The 13,964-nt window shown below is 45.2% G+C and overlaps 1 protein-coding gene across 3 annotated transcripts in view; it reads left to right on the top strand.

Annotated features, from left to right (window-relative positions):
* PLCE1 (phospholipase C epsilon 1) overlaps positions 1–13,964 on the top strand; it is a 1,554,148-nt gene that overhangs the window by 1,284,919 nt on the left and 255,265 nt on the right. For all 3 annotated transcript variants that reach the window (XM_078643386.1, XM_078643388.1, XM_078643387.1), the window contains one exon: positions 1,215–1,378. In XM_078643386.1, the coding sequence (XP_078499512.1) occupies positions 1,215–1,378 (164 nt within the window). The remainder of the gene's footprint in view (positions 1–1,214; positions 1,379–13,964) is intronic.

Genomic DNA, 13,964 nt, shown 5'->3' with positions numbered 1-13,964 from the left:
TTAACTTAAAACAAAGGTAGGAAATACAACAAATACTGTGTAATCGACTCTGATATTAAGTTTGACCTTGAAACTGACAGTAACCCTAACTGCAACTTTTATTCTTCTAACTTAAAATGTATTATTTGGCAATTTGAGGAGAAGTCTTCTAAAACACATAAACATGGTGTATAGTTTGTAGTCCCCATGCAACCCTGGAAGGTTTATCATGTTGCTAAGAAGATGGAATGCATAAATACAATGGTTTTCTGAAGGGAATAGTGTTTTTATTGAGAAATGTGCTTTTGCCCACGACCCAGACTTGGGCCCAACCCGTTTGAATTTCCGGGCATGCTCCTCCAAAATGCCTGCCACTATAAGCTAAAGTGTCCCATCTGAGAGTTTCAAGAGAATTTGGCACCCTGGCATGGCGGAGGCTTGGTGAGGATTGGGATATCTGAACATGTGTTGGGAATCAAGGGTCATGGGGTCTCTTGTGTAAACAAAGCTGTATTGTAAATTCTCCAGGACTATGTAAGCAGACCATAATCAGTTGCCATCAAGATTACATTAACGAGGCTCCAGACGGACCACGGGACAAAACAGGCCAATCAAAGTGAACACGCCAGCAGATGAGACATGGGTATTAGCCTTGACGACTACCACTGGTGTGCACATGCGACTTTTAGTCAACTGCTAGTAACCCATGTTACTAGCAGGCTATTTTGGTTCACCGTTTGGCCCATTCTATTTGTAATCTAAATTTAGCTCAGTTTTTGCCTACCATACAATCAGGCAAAAACTAACCGGTGCCTGTGTACCCTCACGGGGTGACAAACAGCGCTGTTCAAATCCACCTCACATTACAACATTATGTAGTCAGTAATTTAATATCCAGTTTGTAGACTTCTGTAAATAATATGATTAATATCCAATTCTTCCACAAGTTCTGCACTATACAGATATCACATACATAGATACATGCATACAGTTTCAAATTCTCCAATGGCTTGGACTGATGTCACGTGATAGTTAAACAAATGGCGAGAAAATGTTCATTATGGATAATGAAGAAGCATCTCTAAATGTGCTTTTAAAAACTATACAGCTGGAGATAGACGCAGTTAAATATATATCCTGTCACAAATGAGACTGTATTATTTTGCATGTAAGAGCAAGCTAAAATATATTGCTCCGAGATCTTAGTTTTATTGTTCACTGTTGTTTTTCCACAGATCTTTCCTTGCACTTAAATGCCGCAATGTTTGAAGCGAATGGTGGTTGTGGTTATATTTTGAAGCCCCCAGTTATGTGGAACAAAAACTGCCCAATGTACCAGCTATTTTCTCCTTTGGAACGAGATGTAGAAAATATGGAACCAGCAATATACTCTTTAACGGTAAGTGGTTTTTCATTCCATAGATAATCCAAGCGATTGAACTGATGCGCGGAGGAATCTTTCCAACGGATCATACACTCAAAAACACCCATTAAAAATTAGACTTTTAATCCAACCTACTTTTTTTAATAGATCTAAAAATACCTTTCTAAATAATTGTCTGTTTTATCCAAAATCCTCCCGGCCTACTTTTGCTGAATGCCTACATGCTGGATGCAGACTATAGTTAAAAGCTGATGGATTACAATCTGTACTATGAAGGCTACTGGTTTCTTGGTAGTTCGATATATTTCTTCCCATCTGTACGTTTCATGTGTTAGTCCTTATGGCACTGACCATGGAGCGTCTTCACCTTTTTAGCAGATTGTATAGTCTTGGTATGACAACTTACATCCTCCATGATTCCAAACGCGAGATACAAATGTTGCATTTGGTGTGATCTTTCATTTACAACAAAACTCTTCTAAAATTGTGATAGTTTTATTGAAAGTACATGGGCCCAGTAGGTCACTTTTGCAACTGTGCAAAAATTCTAGATTTAATAAATGGGGGAAATGATAAATAGTGTCCAATTGTATGCTGTGAATATACTCGGGGTTTGATGGAGAAATCTAAAAGCAGCATACATTATGGCATTCGTATGAGCATCTATGCTACAGTTTACCTGCAAAATATTATGTGATTGCACAGGGTTAATCTGTTTTGTAAAGATGCACCCTACAAATGATAGGAATTCTGGAGTACTGCCGAAGCAGTATTTGTAGAGAGGGTTTACATGCTGGCCTCTCCCACTGTCCCAGTGATATAAACCCTACCCAAATGAAGTCTGAGGAGTATTTTGAGGTATTCATTAAAAAATCTGACCAAACATGTGGCAATTTAATGAGATTTGGATATTTCTTTCAATGTATACTCCGTACCAAATACACATGAATAGTGTGCCCAGATCTCATATTTAACTGTCGCTTCACTGAACATTTAATTCTGCTTAGTGCATTCTGCCTCATGGAATGTAAAAGGGTTCCACCCTTGCTAGTGGCTGCTTTTTGTGTGGTGTAGATAATGGCATTCATGCATGCCCTCTACTATGGTTGTTTTGGCATTATGCACCCATATTATGCTGATAACCATTCAGTGCAGATATTGCCAGGAGCATGTGACATCACTTTTCCTTGTTCAAAAGTAACTTAAGTCATACGCTGTGGGTCGTCTAGAGCTTTCCTTTAATAAGTATGTGTAGAGGGCATTACAAATAAACCGTGTATTCAGCTAGAGTTATCCATTACAAACACTTAAATTCATCTACTAAAGGACATTTAAACCTGATGGGGCCTGTTTACAAACTGCATTTTTTAGTACATTTTGTTGTAGAAAAAAACACTATGCTTTTATCAAACCTACGTGCAGATTTTACACCTCCACCTCTCGTATCTTTTTCTATGTGGAGATCTCCGCCCCTAGTGTGGAGTTTCCATACATGTAAGTATACATTTTAGTAGTTAAATGTGGGAGGGACAGAGGGTAGTGGCTGAAAAATGGAAAATACTTAATATTAAGAGTTTGTTAAGGAAGGAGTAAGGAGGGATAGGGAAGGTACGGGCAGGAGTTTAGGGATGGACATCTACCATCCCACAAACGAGTAAGCCCATTCCTATTCACAAACTGAACAAAGTTACTACAGCTAAAAGAGGACTCAAATACGGTAGAGAAGTACCCTAACTCAGAGATTGAGTAAGGCATTGGCTGATTGGTCTACTGAATTGGTCTACTGATTCTGCAGTCAGAAGGTGAAACCTGTGCGACCTCGCGATCGCCGCCGACGCCAGCACGCGTCAGGAGGCGCTTTAAATCTGTGCGGGGCTCCCGGTCCATGCCTGTCGAAGCCCAGAGGAGGCTGGGCTGGGACTTCCCTCTTGGTTATCTTTCTTCTTGACTTCGGGATATTTGGTGTCATTATTCAGACTCGCAAAGCCATTTGAAGGTAAAATCTTTCATTTCCCCTAGTTGGATATATATGGAAAATGTCACCATGGGGAAACGGAAACCTATGCTTCTACTGATACTACGCTGGATGGCTTACTTCCAAAGGCAGTAGGGGCGATTAATAAAGAAATAGAAATGGCAGAGCAAAGACTTTCATTAGCACCACTCCCTGAACCAGTAGTTTCCATTAACACGAACTCTCATACAGCCATAGCTGGAAAACACACTGAACATAGGCCACAAGCCCCACTCTAACCCACTGTCATAATTCTGGCTAAACAGTCAAAATATCAAATTAAAAATATCGAGTTATAAATATCGAGAGGACACAATATCGACTGTCAAAAATATAATGGTGGAGAATATCGATATGCAGGTAAGAAATATCATTGTAAATAATTTCAGTTAGTAATATTGTCAGTCATATCGTAGTAAAAATTTCAATTTTTTTGTGTTTTAAGTGTTAGTATACGTGTTAAAACTATATATTTTTGTAATGTATGTTTGATTTTTTTAAAGTAATGAATTTTATGTTAAATTATTGTTCCGTATTTTAGTTCCGTAGCGAGTTGTGGGTTTATAGGGGAATAGGGTGGGAAGTAATTTAATTATATTATATTAATTAAGGATTTTTTTAAATTAATTAATTATATGTTAATACATTTTTGTGTAATGTTATTCTGTAGATGATTGTGGGTTTATAGGGGAATAGGGTGGGAAGTGATTTAATTTAAATTAAACAATTAATATTTTGTATCTAATAATTTATATTGTTAGTTGTGTTAATTATTAATTAATTATACATTGATTAATAATGAATAATTTATTGGTAATTATGTTAATTGTGTTTAAAAAGTTATTAATTTGATCATTATTAATAATTAATTTGTTAATATGTTAATTGTGTACTTTTTTTTAGGAGTGCGTTGAGGGTTGATAGGAGGAGTAGGGTAGGAAGTAATTTAATTTTTATTAAAATTTTAAATATTTTTTATATAACATGTATTTAAAGTTATTTTATAGTGTTAATTTTGTGAATTAATTTATATTTGATGGTTATTAATTTTATTGTTATTAATTAGTTTAAATTAATTATTTTAATTGATTAATATTTTACAATAGTGGTGGTGACGTTTATAGGGGAATATGGTGGGAGGTGAATGATTTTTTAAAATTAATTAATTGTTAATGTTAATTATATTGCAGGAGTGGGAATACTAAATTAATCCCCTACGCTACCCAACGCTTTTCCTACTGTTTTACTTGATGGAGTGGGAATAGTAAATCATTCCCAACCGCTATCCAACACTTTCCCTACTGTTGCACTTGCTGGAGTGGGAATAGTAATTTTTACCCACCTGCTATCCTACACTTTCCCTACTGTTGCACTCACTGGAGTGGGAATAGTAATTTTTACACTCCCGCTATCAAACACTTTCCTTACTGTTGCACTCGCTGGAGTGGGAATAGTAAATTATACCCCCCCGCTGTCCAACACTTTCGCTACTGGTGCACTCGGTGGAGTGGAAATAGTATTTTTAACCCTCCCGCTATCCAACACTTTCCCTACTGTTACACTCGGGGGAGTGGGAATACAAATGTTTACACTCCCGCTATCCAACACTTTCCCTACTGTTGCACTCACTGGAGTGGGAATAGTCATTTTTACACTCCCGCAATGCAACACTTTCCCTACTGTTACACTTGTTGGAGTGGGAGTAGTAATTTCATCCCCTACGCTATGCAACATTTTTCCTACTGTTATAATTTATGTAGTGTGAAATATTTTTTTTTAAATAATAATTTTAACTATTTAATATTTTGTATATATAACATTAATTTTTACATTAATATTACATGTTTATTTAGATGTATACGTAATTATAATTTTAATTATGTTTTTTTAAACATGTTATAATTAAATGTAATCATTATTTATTAATATTAAGTTAATATATATTTAGTAAAATAATTATGCATGTTTAATATTTTAATGTTTAATATTTTTTACATTACATTTATTATTTATAAATTTTAAAAAAATTAAATAATTCTAACTGTTTTCTTTAATTATATATATAATTTAATTAATTTTATATTATTGTTAAGACAATAAAGGAAATTGATATTTTATACAACTATATTTTTAACAATTATATTTTCATATTGATATTTTGGCCCTGACCTGTATGGAGATAGGAAGCCAATATTTTGTCCATCGATATTTTGACCACTATATTCTGGTACCTCGAAATTTTGACTGACGCTATTATGTCAGTGATCCATAATTCTGCACCAGGGTGACTCACATGCTACACATGATGGAGTTGAGCCTACCTCTTACCCAACCTCGGAAAAGATTTGTCCTTCACCTGCTTCAGGGGAGGAGAGGGAACTTACTGAATTGGCAGGAGTTGCCCACAGATTAAAGGGCCTCTGACCGAGGGTCAAGAGAACTAAACAAACCCACACAATAGGCAATGCATGTAGATCCTGCGCAGGAGGAGGAAGAAGCGCCGCACATGATGGAATGGACACTTCTACTAAAACTTTTATTAAAATAGTACAAGAGGCTTTGGTTCATATTTTATCCCATTTAGTCTGTTTAGAAGAGCAACTTGCTGAGTTAGGACAGATTTCGGCAACCAACAAACAGATTGATAGGGCCACCCAACCAAGTAGCACAGATAACAGTGTAGACGATGCCCCTTCTAGTTTCCCTCTAGATAGGATGGCCCCTACAAGCACAAAACCTACTGTAAGTAACTGGGTTTCTTCCCAAGAGCCCCCTCATAACAACCTTCCCGCACAGACACCATGGGGAACCTGCGCCTCATGAGAACATCCACGTAAATAACCAAAATGTGGGACTTGGGGTCACAAATCGATCAAAACTAGGCCCATTGTATGTGGTTAGTTCTCCACAAGGAAGTATAAATGTTAATGACCTAGCATATGGTTCCCCAAGCGGGAGGGGGTGTAAAAAAACATATGAAATCTACCCCCTGATAGTACACCAAATACATTGATCTTAACTGGTTTCCGCATCGCCCCATCCCCCCCCCTGGTCATCAAGAAAGCTGTCAAAGCCCTATAAATAAATCAGCTTATTGGTGGTCTAGGAAAATCCCGTCCCAGATAAACTGGTTTGAATATATCATCATGGCAAGGAGAGTGAGCTGGTTGGGTTATATGGCTAATTGTGTGGAAGGGGATTGTGTGGTGCTTAACTTTAGCGACGCAAGGTGTGTGCACTTTGCCTTGAAGCATCTCAGAGATACACCTGGTGAACTGATAAAGGCTTGCCCATTGGATTTTTTCTATCTCCCCACCAGGGGTCTATCTTGAGACAGTGGCCCTCACGGCTAGGCCTGAACATATGCCCCTCCCTTACTCACCCTAACCGTTTTGATGCTTTCTCATGTCTGACTGAAATCGACTGACTGACTGAACATTCTGGACAGCCACTCTGGAAGAGAAGAATGGGCTCACAATGCATCTATTTATGGAGAGACTCGTATAAAGGTGACCTTGCTACCAAAGGGCTTGTAGATCCATCAACAACCACTCCTTATATCTCCAGCAGTACTAATAAGAACCTAGACAATCCAGAAACACCCTTCCCTGCTTCTTAAATCAAACCTCGGAGGTAACCCTGTAGGGGAGTGGCCCGGCCCAGTAGCTCGTGCCACTGTGTCTGCTATTAATAGTACATCTGTGGGTCTGGCGATTCAGGGACATACTATTCTCCCATATAAAATTATTTCTTGGAATATCGCGTGAATTCGCCCTAAACGAGGTATGGCTGAAGTAAATCAGGGGTTTTAACGTCATTTGCCTCCAGGAAACTTGGTATAAGGATTACATTGTGTTGGACGGTTATCGCTCCTTCACTGTGCAGGCAATACCCTCCCCAGCAGGGAGGGCTAAAGGAGGGGTTGGTGTTGTTAATTTCAGTAAAATATGTCTCCATAAAAACCCTTGGCATTGGTTTGTCACCCTGGTATCATTTAACTATGATTTCCAATCTGATACTAGTGGTGAATTTGTATTACAAGATCTTTGACCAAAATAGCTGTCATGTTATTGAAGCCCTACAGGTGGAAATCTCTAATATTTCCGGGAAGTGGCAGCCATTATGTATCCTTCAAGGTGGAACCCAACAATATTAGTGACCATAATCCGCTCACAGCTTCTCTCAGTATAACGGCTCAGGCAGGGAAAGGTGATGGTCGCCTGATTCATTACAATCCTAATAAAGGAGTAAGGTTAAACTGGGGTAAAAAAATTCCTTCCCAAATTGAGGAAGAAAATGTCATAGCAAATTATCACCCGATTATGAGGTGTCTCCAACAAGGCTCTCCTCCAGGCAAGATCATTCGGGAATTTGAGTTGATTTGCTCAGATGTACCCAAGAGAATAACTAGACCTCTCCAATGAAGGGAACCACAGGAAGTACGGTGGTTAAAAAACACTGAATTCTCAAGAACTCAAAAGAACCTTAACATGGCCCTTCAGATTAGCCCTCGCAACAGAATCCAAATCAAAAACTCAAGGCAAATATACAAGGCTACTATTACCCAAAGAAAAGAAGAACTGATGACATTGGCATTGGTAGACCTGGAGAGAGCTAATTCTCAAAAAGATACTAAAAGCTTTTGGGACATCATTAATCACCCTGTATGTACGAACGATGTGAGGCAGATGGACTCACAGATTCTGGAGATGGTTGAGTATCCCACTTCTGTGCTACATTTAACCCAAACTGCCTGCTGTTAGAGTAGAATAGCGAGGACCGGCCTCTAGATTTAATCTCGGCCTTCCAACTAAGCTCATCCCGCTCCGTATCTGAGGTTGAGGAGGCTTTAGTGAAGGGAATGTGCATGAAAGCACAAGGCCCTGACAGGGTCCCACTAGATCTGTTTAAAAGGAATCCCAACCTTTGGGCACCTCTTTTGACTAATGTTTTGAAAGCAGTGGTGATTGTCCCCATCCCAGCAACCTGGAAGGAGGCAACTGTGGTTCCTGTCTTTAAAAAGGTCAGTAGGCATGACCCTGCTTGTTACAAGCCAAATTCCCTTATTGACGCCACAATGAAGGTATAGGAGAGGGTCATCCCACCCGATTGGAAGCTTGGGCGTCCACCACAGGGGTCATGTCTAAAACTCAATATGGCTTCAGGAGGGGGCTGGGTACCACAGAGCAGTGCCTCAATTTATCCCTGATTATTAGCAAGTACATGAAGGCCAGGAAGGGTTCTATCTGTCTGGCCTTCATGGACTTATCCAGCGCCTTTGATGCCATTAACCGGGAGAAGTTATGGGCACTAATGGGGAAAATGGATGTTGAGGAAGTACTGATTTTCCTCTTGCGTAGGCTTCATGCGAACACCACTATCTGAAAGAAACACGTTAGTGATAGATTCCTTACCTTAGAATTACCCCCAGGCGTCAGGCTGGATCCAAAAAGCTTTTGTCAGTAGTACCCCTGCGCGTCGGTAGGCGTCGTCGTACGGCTCTGCGTACGTCGTTGGCGTCGTAGTCGCCGAGATGATGTCACTGGAGCTACTTAGACGCGTCCACGCGCTTTGATGTCAGTTCTTTCTTTTTCGCGCCAGCAAGCGCAGATCCGGAGAGAGCGGTACCCCCAGTCAATTTTTGACTGACTTTTGTGGGACTTTACTCTGGGTTTTTAAAAAAAAATGTTTAGTCTTTGATGTATAGGGATGCCCGGTTTTAAATCTTGGGCGGCTTGTCCCCACACGATGTCGGTGATGGATCAGCACCGTGAGTGTCTCTATTGTCTGGGGCACGACCACGACTCCGAGTCGTGCCCCAAATGCCGGGCACTGGCTCCAAAAACGTAGCGGGAGCGGTCCCGGAAGTTGCTGGAGGCCTGGGAGTCAGCTCAAGGTCCCGGGCCCTTGGGAGGTCGAGGGACCGGTCGCGGAGCCGCCATCACCATCGTTGGACGAAGTCTTCGCACTCTGAGTCAGGTAAGGCGAAGCACAAGAAGTCGAAGAAGCAACGTCGCTCTTCGCCTTCCCCTAGCCTGTCGCGCGACACGTCTCAGGGTGCGGGTGGCGCTGCATCAGAGCCTACGCAGTTGCCGATGGCCTACACAGCCTTTTCGGGTCTGTCGGCGACTCCGGCCCAGCTGCAGGAATTCCTGTCAGCCATGGCACTCGTCTTTGGGCTGTCGGGCCCCATCGGCACACTTTCAGGTCCGAATGGGGCTCCGTGTTCTTCTACGTTGTCGGCTCCGGCCCCGACGTCATAGAGGAGCCGGGAGACCCCCATGGATCTATTCATGGATACCAGCCGATGCCAGTTGGCCTAGTACGACCTCCATCGACGGCGACGGCGTCATCCGGCTTCCCGACCTACGCCGTCCCTGGCTTCCACCCCTATGTGGGGACGGTGCCGGACCGGGTCGATCGACGCCGATTCCAACACCAATAGTGAATTTCTATCACTTTCTCCATCCACCTCCTTTTCCGCCTCCCGGCAGGTTGGGGAGGACAGGGCGGACTGGGAGGGTTCTGAGGACCCTCTCGCAGCCCAGTGCGAGTTAGACCCGGACTGGGAAGAGGAATTGGAGGATGCAGGTGACCTGGATTTTACTCCAGAACCTGGCACACTATCTCCTCCTACCGTGGCTACGGAGGAGGATGGTACATATTCTGTGGTGTTGCGTAGGACAGCCGAGGCTCTCCACCTCGAGCTCCCTACGGTGGCCGTCAGGAGTAACCTCCTGACAGAAGTGCTTCGGCCGGTTTCTTCCTCTACGGAGCCGCTGCTGCCCTTTAATGACGCACTTTCAGATGTTCTTTTGGGCACCCGGTCCAGGCCCAACACAGGGTCTCCTGTGGATAAGAACGTGGCCCAACGCCATCGCCCGGCCCCGGGCAACCCCATTTTCAGGGAATCCAAAAAGCTGGAACAATTTGGGAATAAAATTTTTACTTCTGCCAGTTCAGGCCTGCGGTCTGTGAACACTGCATGCCTCTTGGGCCGCTATTCTCATTCTGTATGGGACACGCTTGCGCAGGTGCTACCTCAGTGTCCAGATGAGACCTGGACGGTGCTCTCCCAAGCTATTGCTGAGGGAAGAGACGCAGCCAAGTTCAGGATTCGTTGTGGCGTTGACACCGCCGACTTGCTGGGCAGGGCGATTTCCACGACAGTGGTGCTACGCCGCCACGCCTGGCTGAGGACGACTGGATTTTCCAGGAATGTCCAGAACACTCTGTTGGACATGCCCTTTGATGGCACTCGCCTTTTTGGTGACAAGGCAGACAGTGCGTTGGAGCGTTTTAAGCACTTGCATGCTACGGCCAAGTCAAAAGGCCTTTCGGCCACGCGCCTTCCTTCCGCTTCTGCTTTTCGCTCCTTTTGTGGCCAAGGAAGGGTCGCCAAAACACGTTCGTTCCAGAGCCACAGGCCTGCGCAGCAACAGTCTCAGCCCAGCTGCAGTTATGGGACCCGCAGAGGTGGGTCACGGGGCCAGCGGGCGGGTCAGTCCACCTCCTCCCCTGCAGTCACTGCCTCCAAACCTTCCTAGTTTGCTGTTTCAGGCCCACCACACGCCAGTGGGTGGCCGGATTCGCCATCACCTCCCCCACTGGCGCACCATCACTTCGGACAGGTGGGTTCTGCTGATAGTCCGACAGGGCTACTCTCTCCCCTTCGAGACTACCCCTCCAGCCATGCCACCTCAGTACCACCGCATTTCGAGGGATACCTTGGCACTTCTCCAGCAGAAGTTGCAGCCCTCTTGGCCAAGGGGGCCATCGAGCCTGTTCTGACGCCAGAAGTAGGTTGTGGTTCTACTCCCACTACTTCCTGGTTCAGAAAAACAAGGGCCCGCGTCCTGTCTTAGACCATCGGAATGTCAATCGTTTCCTCCGGAAGGAGAAGTTCAAGATGCTCACACTTGCTCAGGTCTTGTCTGCCCTCGACCCGCAAGACTGGATGGTAGCTGCAGTTGTGGGACCCGCAGAGGTGGGTCACGGGGCCAGCGGGCGGGTCAGTCCACCTCCTCCCCTGCAGTCACTGCCTCCAAACCTTCCTAGTTCGCTGTTTCAGGCCCACCACACGCCAGTGGGTGGCCGGATTCGCCATCACCTCCCCCACTGGCGCACCATCACTTCGTACAGGTGGGTTCTGCTGATAGTCCGACAGGGCTACTCTCTCCCCTTCGAGACTACCCCTCCAGCCATGCCACCTCAGTACCACTGCATTTCGAGGGATACCTTGGCACTTCTCCAGCAGAAGTTGCAGCCCTCTTGGCCAAGGGGGCCATCGAGCCTGTTCTGACGCCAGAAGTAGGTTGTGGTTCTACTCCCACTACTTCCTGGTTCAAAAAAACAAGGGCCCGCGTCCTGTCTTAGACCATCAGAATGTCAATCGCTTCCTCCGGAAGGAGAAGTTCAAGATGCTCACACTTGCTCAGGTCTTGTCTGCCCTCGACCCGCAAGACTGGATGGTAGCGTTAAACTTGCAGGACGCATACTTTGATATCCCCGTCCTGCCGGTCCACCGGCATTACCTGCGGTTCACGGTAGGCCACGAGCACTTTTAGTTCACGTTGCTCCCTTTTGGCCTTACCAGCGCCCCTCGGGTGTTGTCAAAAGTGATGGCGGTGGTCGCAGCTCATCTGCACAGATCAGGGGTTTCAGTCTTCCCCTATTTCGATGACTGGCTGTAGAAGGCGGGCTCGCCACAGGCAGTTGTCTCCCATCTCCAGACTTCGGCCGATCTCCTGCATTTGCTGGGATTCTCCATCTACGTGCCGTAGTTGCACCTGATTCCCTCTCAGACGTTCCTTTTCATCGGAGCGGTTCTGGATGCGGCACAGTTTCGAGTTTATCCTCCCTAACAGCGATTCCAGAACATTCGGACTACAATTCTGATCTTTCGGCCCTTGTCCTGGTTTTCGGTCAGGATGACCTTGAGGCTGCTGGGCCTCATGGCCTCCTGCATCCTGCTGACCAATCATGCCCGATGGCATATGCGGGCCCTGCATTGGGACCTGAAGTTCCAGTGGGCACAGCATCAAGTGGACCTCTCTGAGTAGGTCCAGATCTCAGTTGCAGTGGTGGCTCACGAACCAGTATGGGTCAGTGGCAGATCCCTCTCCCTTTCCCAACAGGAGCACACAGTGGTGAGGGATGCGTCCCTTCTGGGATGGGGCGGCCACTTGGGAGAGGCGGAGATCAGGGGCCTCTGGTCTCCGGCAGAGTCCAGGCTCCATATCAACCTTCTGGAGCTCCGGGCGATCCTACTTGCACTGAAAGCATTCCTTTCCTCTGTCAAAGGGAGAGTAGTGCAGGTGTTCACGGACAACACCACCACCATGTGGTATTGCAACAAACAAGGCAGGATGGGGTCCTGGACCCTATGTCAGGAGGCTCTGTGTCTCTGGACATGGCTGGAACGTCACATCATTTCCTTGATGGTTCAACACTTGGCAGGTTCTTTGAACGCCAGGGCGGACGAACTCAGCCGCAGGTGCATGATGGATCACAAATGGCATCTTCACTCAGTGGTGGCGCAAGGTCTCTTTCAACAGTGGGGAGAGCCTTGGTTAGATCTGTTCGCCACCCGTAGAGAACACGCAATGTCATCACTTCTGCATGTTGGAATTTCAAAGGCTGCACTCGCTCGGCGACACTTTCCATCATGAGTAGAACTGCGGTCTATAGTACGCCTTTCCGCCTATACCACTTCTGCACAGAGTGCTGTAGAAGATCAGGCGCGACCGGGCCCAAATTATTCTGGTGGCCCCAGACTGGGCTCGAAGAGTTTGGTATCCCGAGCTACTCAGTATGAGCACGGATCCCCCAATCAGACTGCCTCTTCGGGAGGATCTTCTGTCGCAGTAGCAGGGGACGGTCCTCCACCCAAACCTGCCCAGCCTCCACCTACATGCGTGAAGATTGAGCGGCGACAGTTGATTCTTTTTGACTTGCCTCCTGAAGTCTGTGATATAATTTTGGCAGCCAGGCGTCCCTCCACTAAATCGGTATACGCCTGCAGGTGGAACAAATTTGTGGCATGGTGCACAGAAAAGGCTGTGGATCCCCTTTCTGCCCCTTTTTCAGAAGTTCTACTGTTTCTTCTTTCTCTGGCCCAGCAGAGCTCTGCTCTGGGCACTATTAAGGGCTATCTTTCTGCAATTTTGGCCTTTCTCAGGCTCCCTGATCAGCCCTCTCGTTTCAACTTCCCTGTTGTAAATAGATGTCTCAAAGGCATTACTCATCTTTTCCCTCCTATTCCGTTTGTGATGCCACAGTGGGACTTGAATCTGGTTCTTACCTATTTGATATGCGCTCCCTTTGAGCCGCTTCACAACTGTCCTCTTCGTTTATTAACTTTGAAGACTGCTTTCCTGGTTGCCATCACCTCCGCTAGGCACGTGAGTGATCTCCAGGCTCTTTCCTGTAAGCCTCCTTTTCTTTCGGTCCATCCGCACAAGGTTGTGCTTCGCCCTCGTCCTTCCTTCTTTTCAAAGGTTGTCACTGCCATTCTCATCAGGGAAACTATCACCTTGCCCACTTTCTTTCCGCACCCTTCCAGAGAGGAAGAGAGGCTCCATCGTC

The sequence above is a fragment of the Lissotriton helveticus genome, chromosome 5_1 (assembly GCF_964261635.1).
Source record: "Lissotriton helveticus chromosome 5_1, aLisHel1.1, whole genome shotgun sequence".
Lineage (NCBI taxonomy): Eukaryota > Metazoa > Chordata > Amphibia > Caudata > Salamandridae > Lissotriton > Lissotriton helveticus.
Note: the sequence above shows the minus strand (reverse complement) of the source record. Positions and strands in the feature narration are given on the sequence as shown.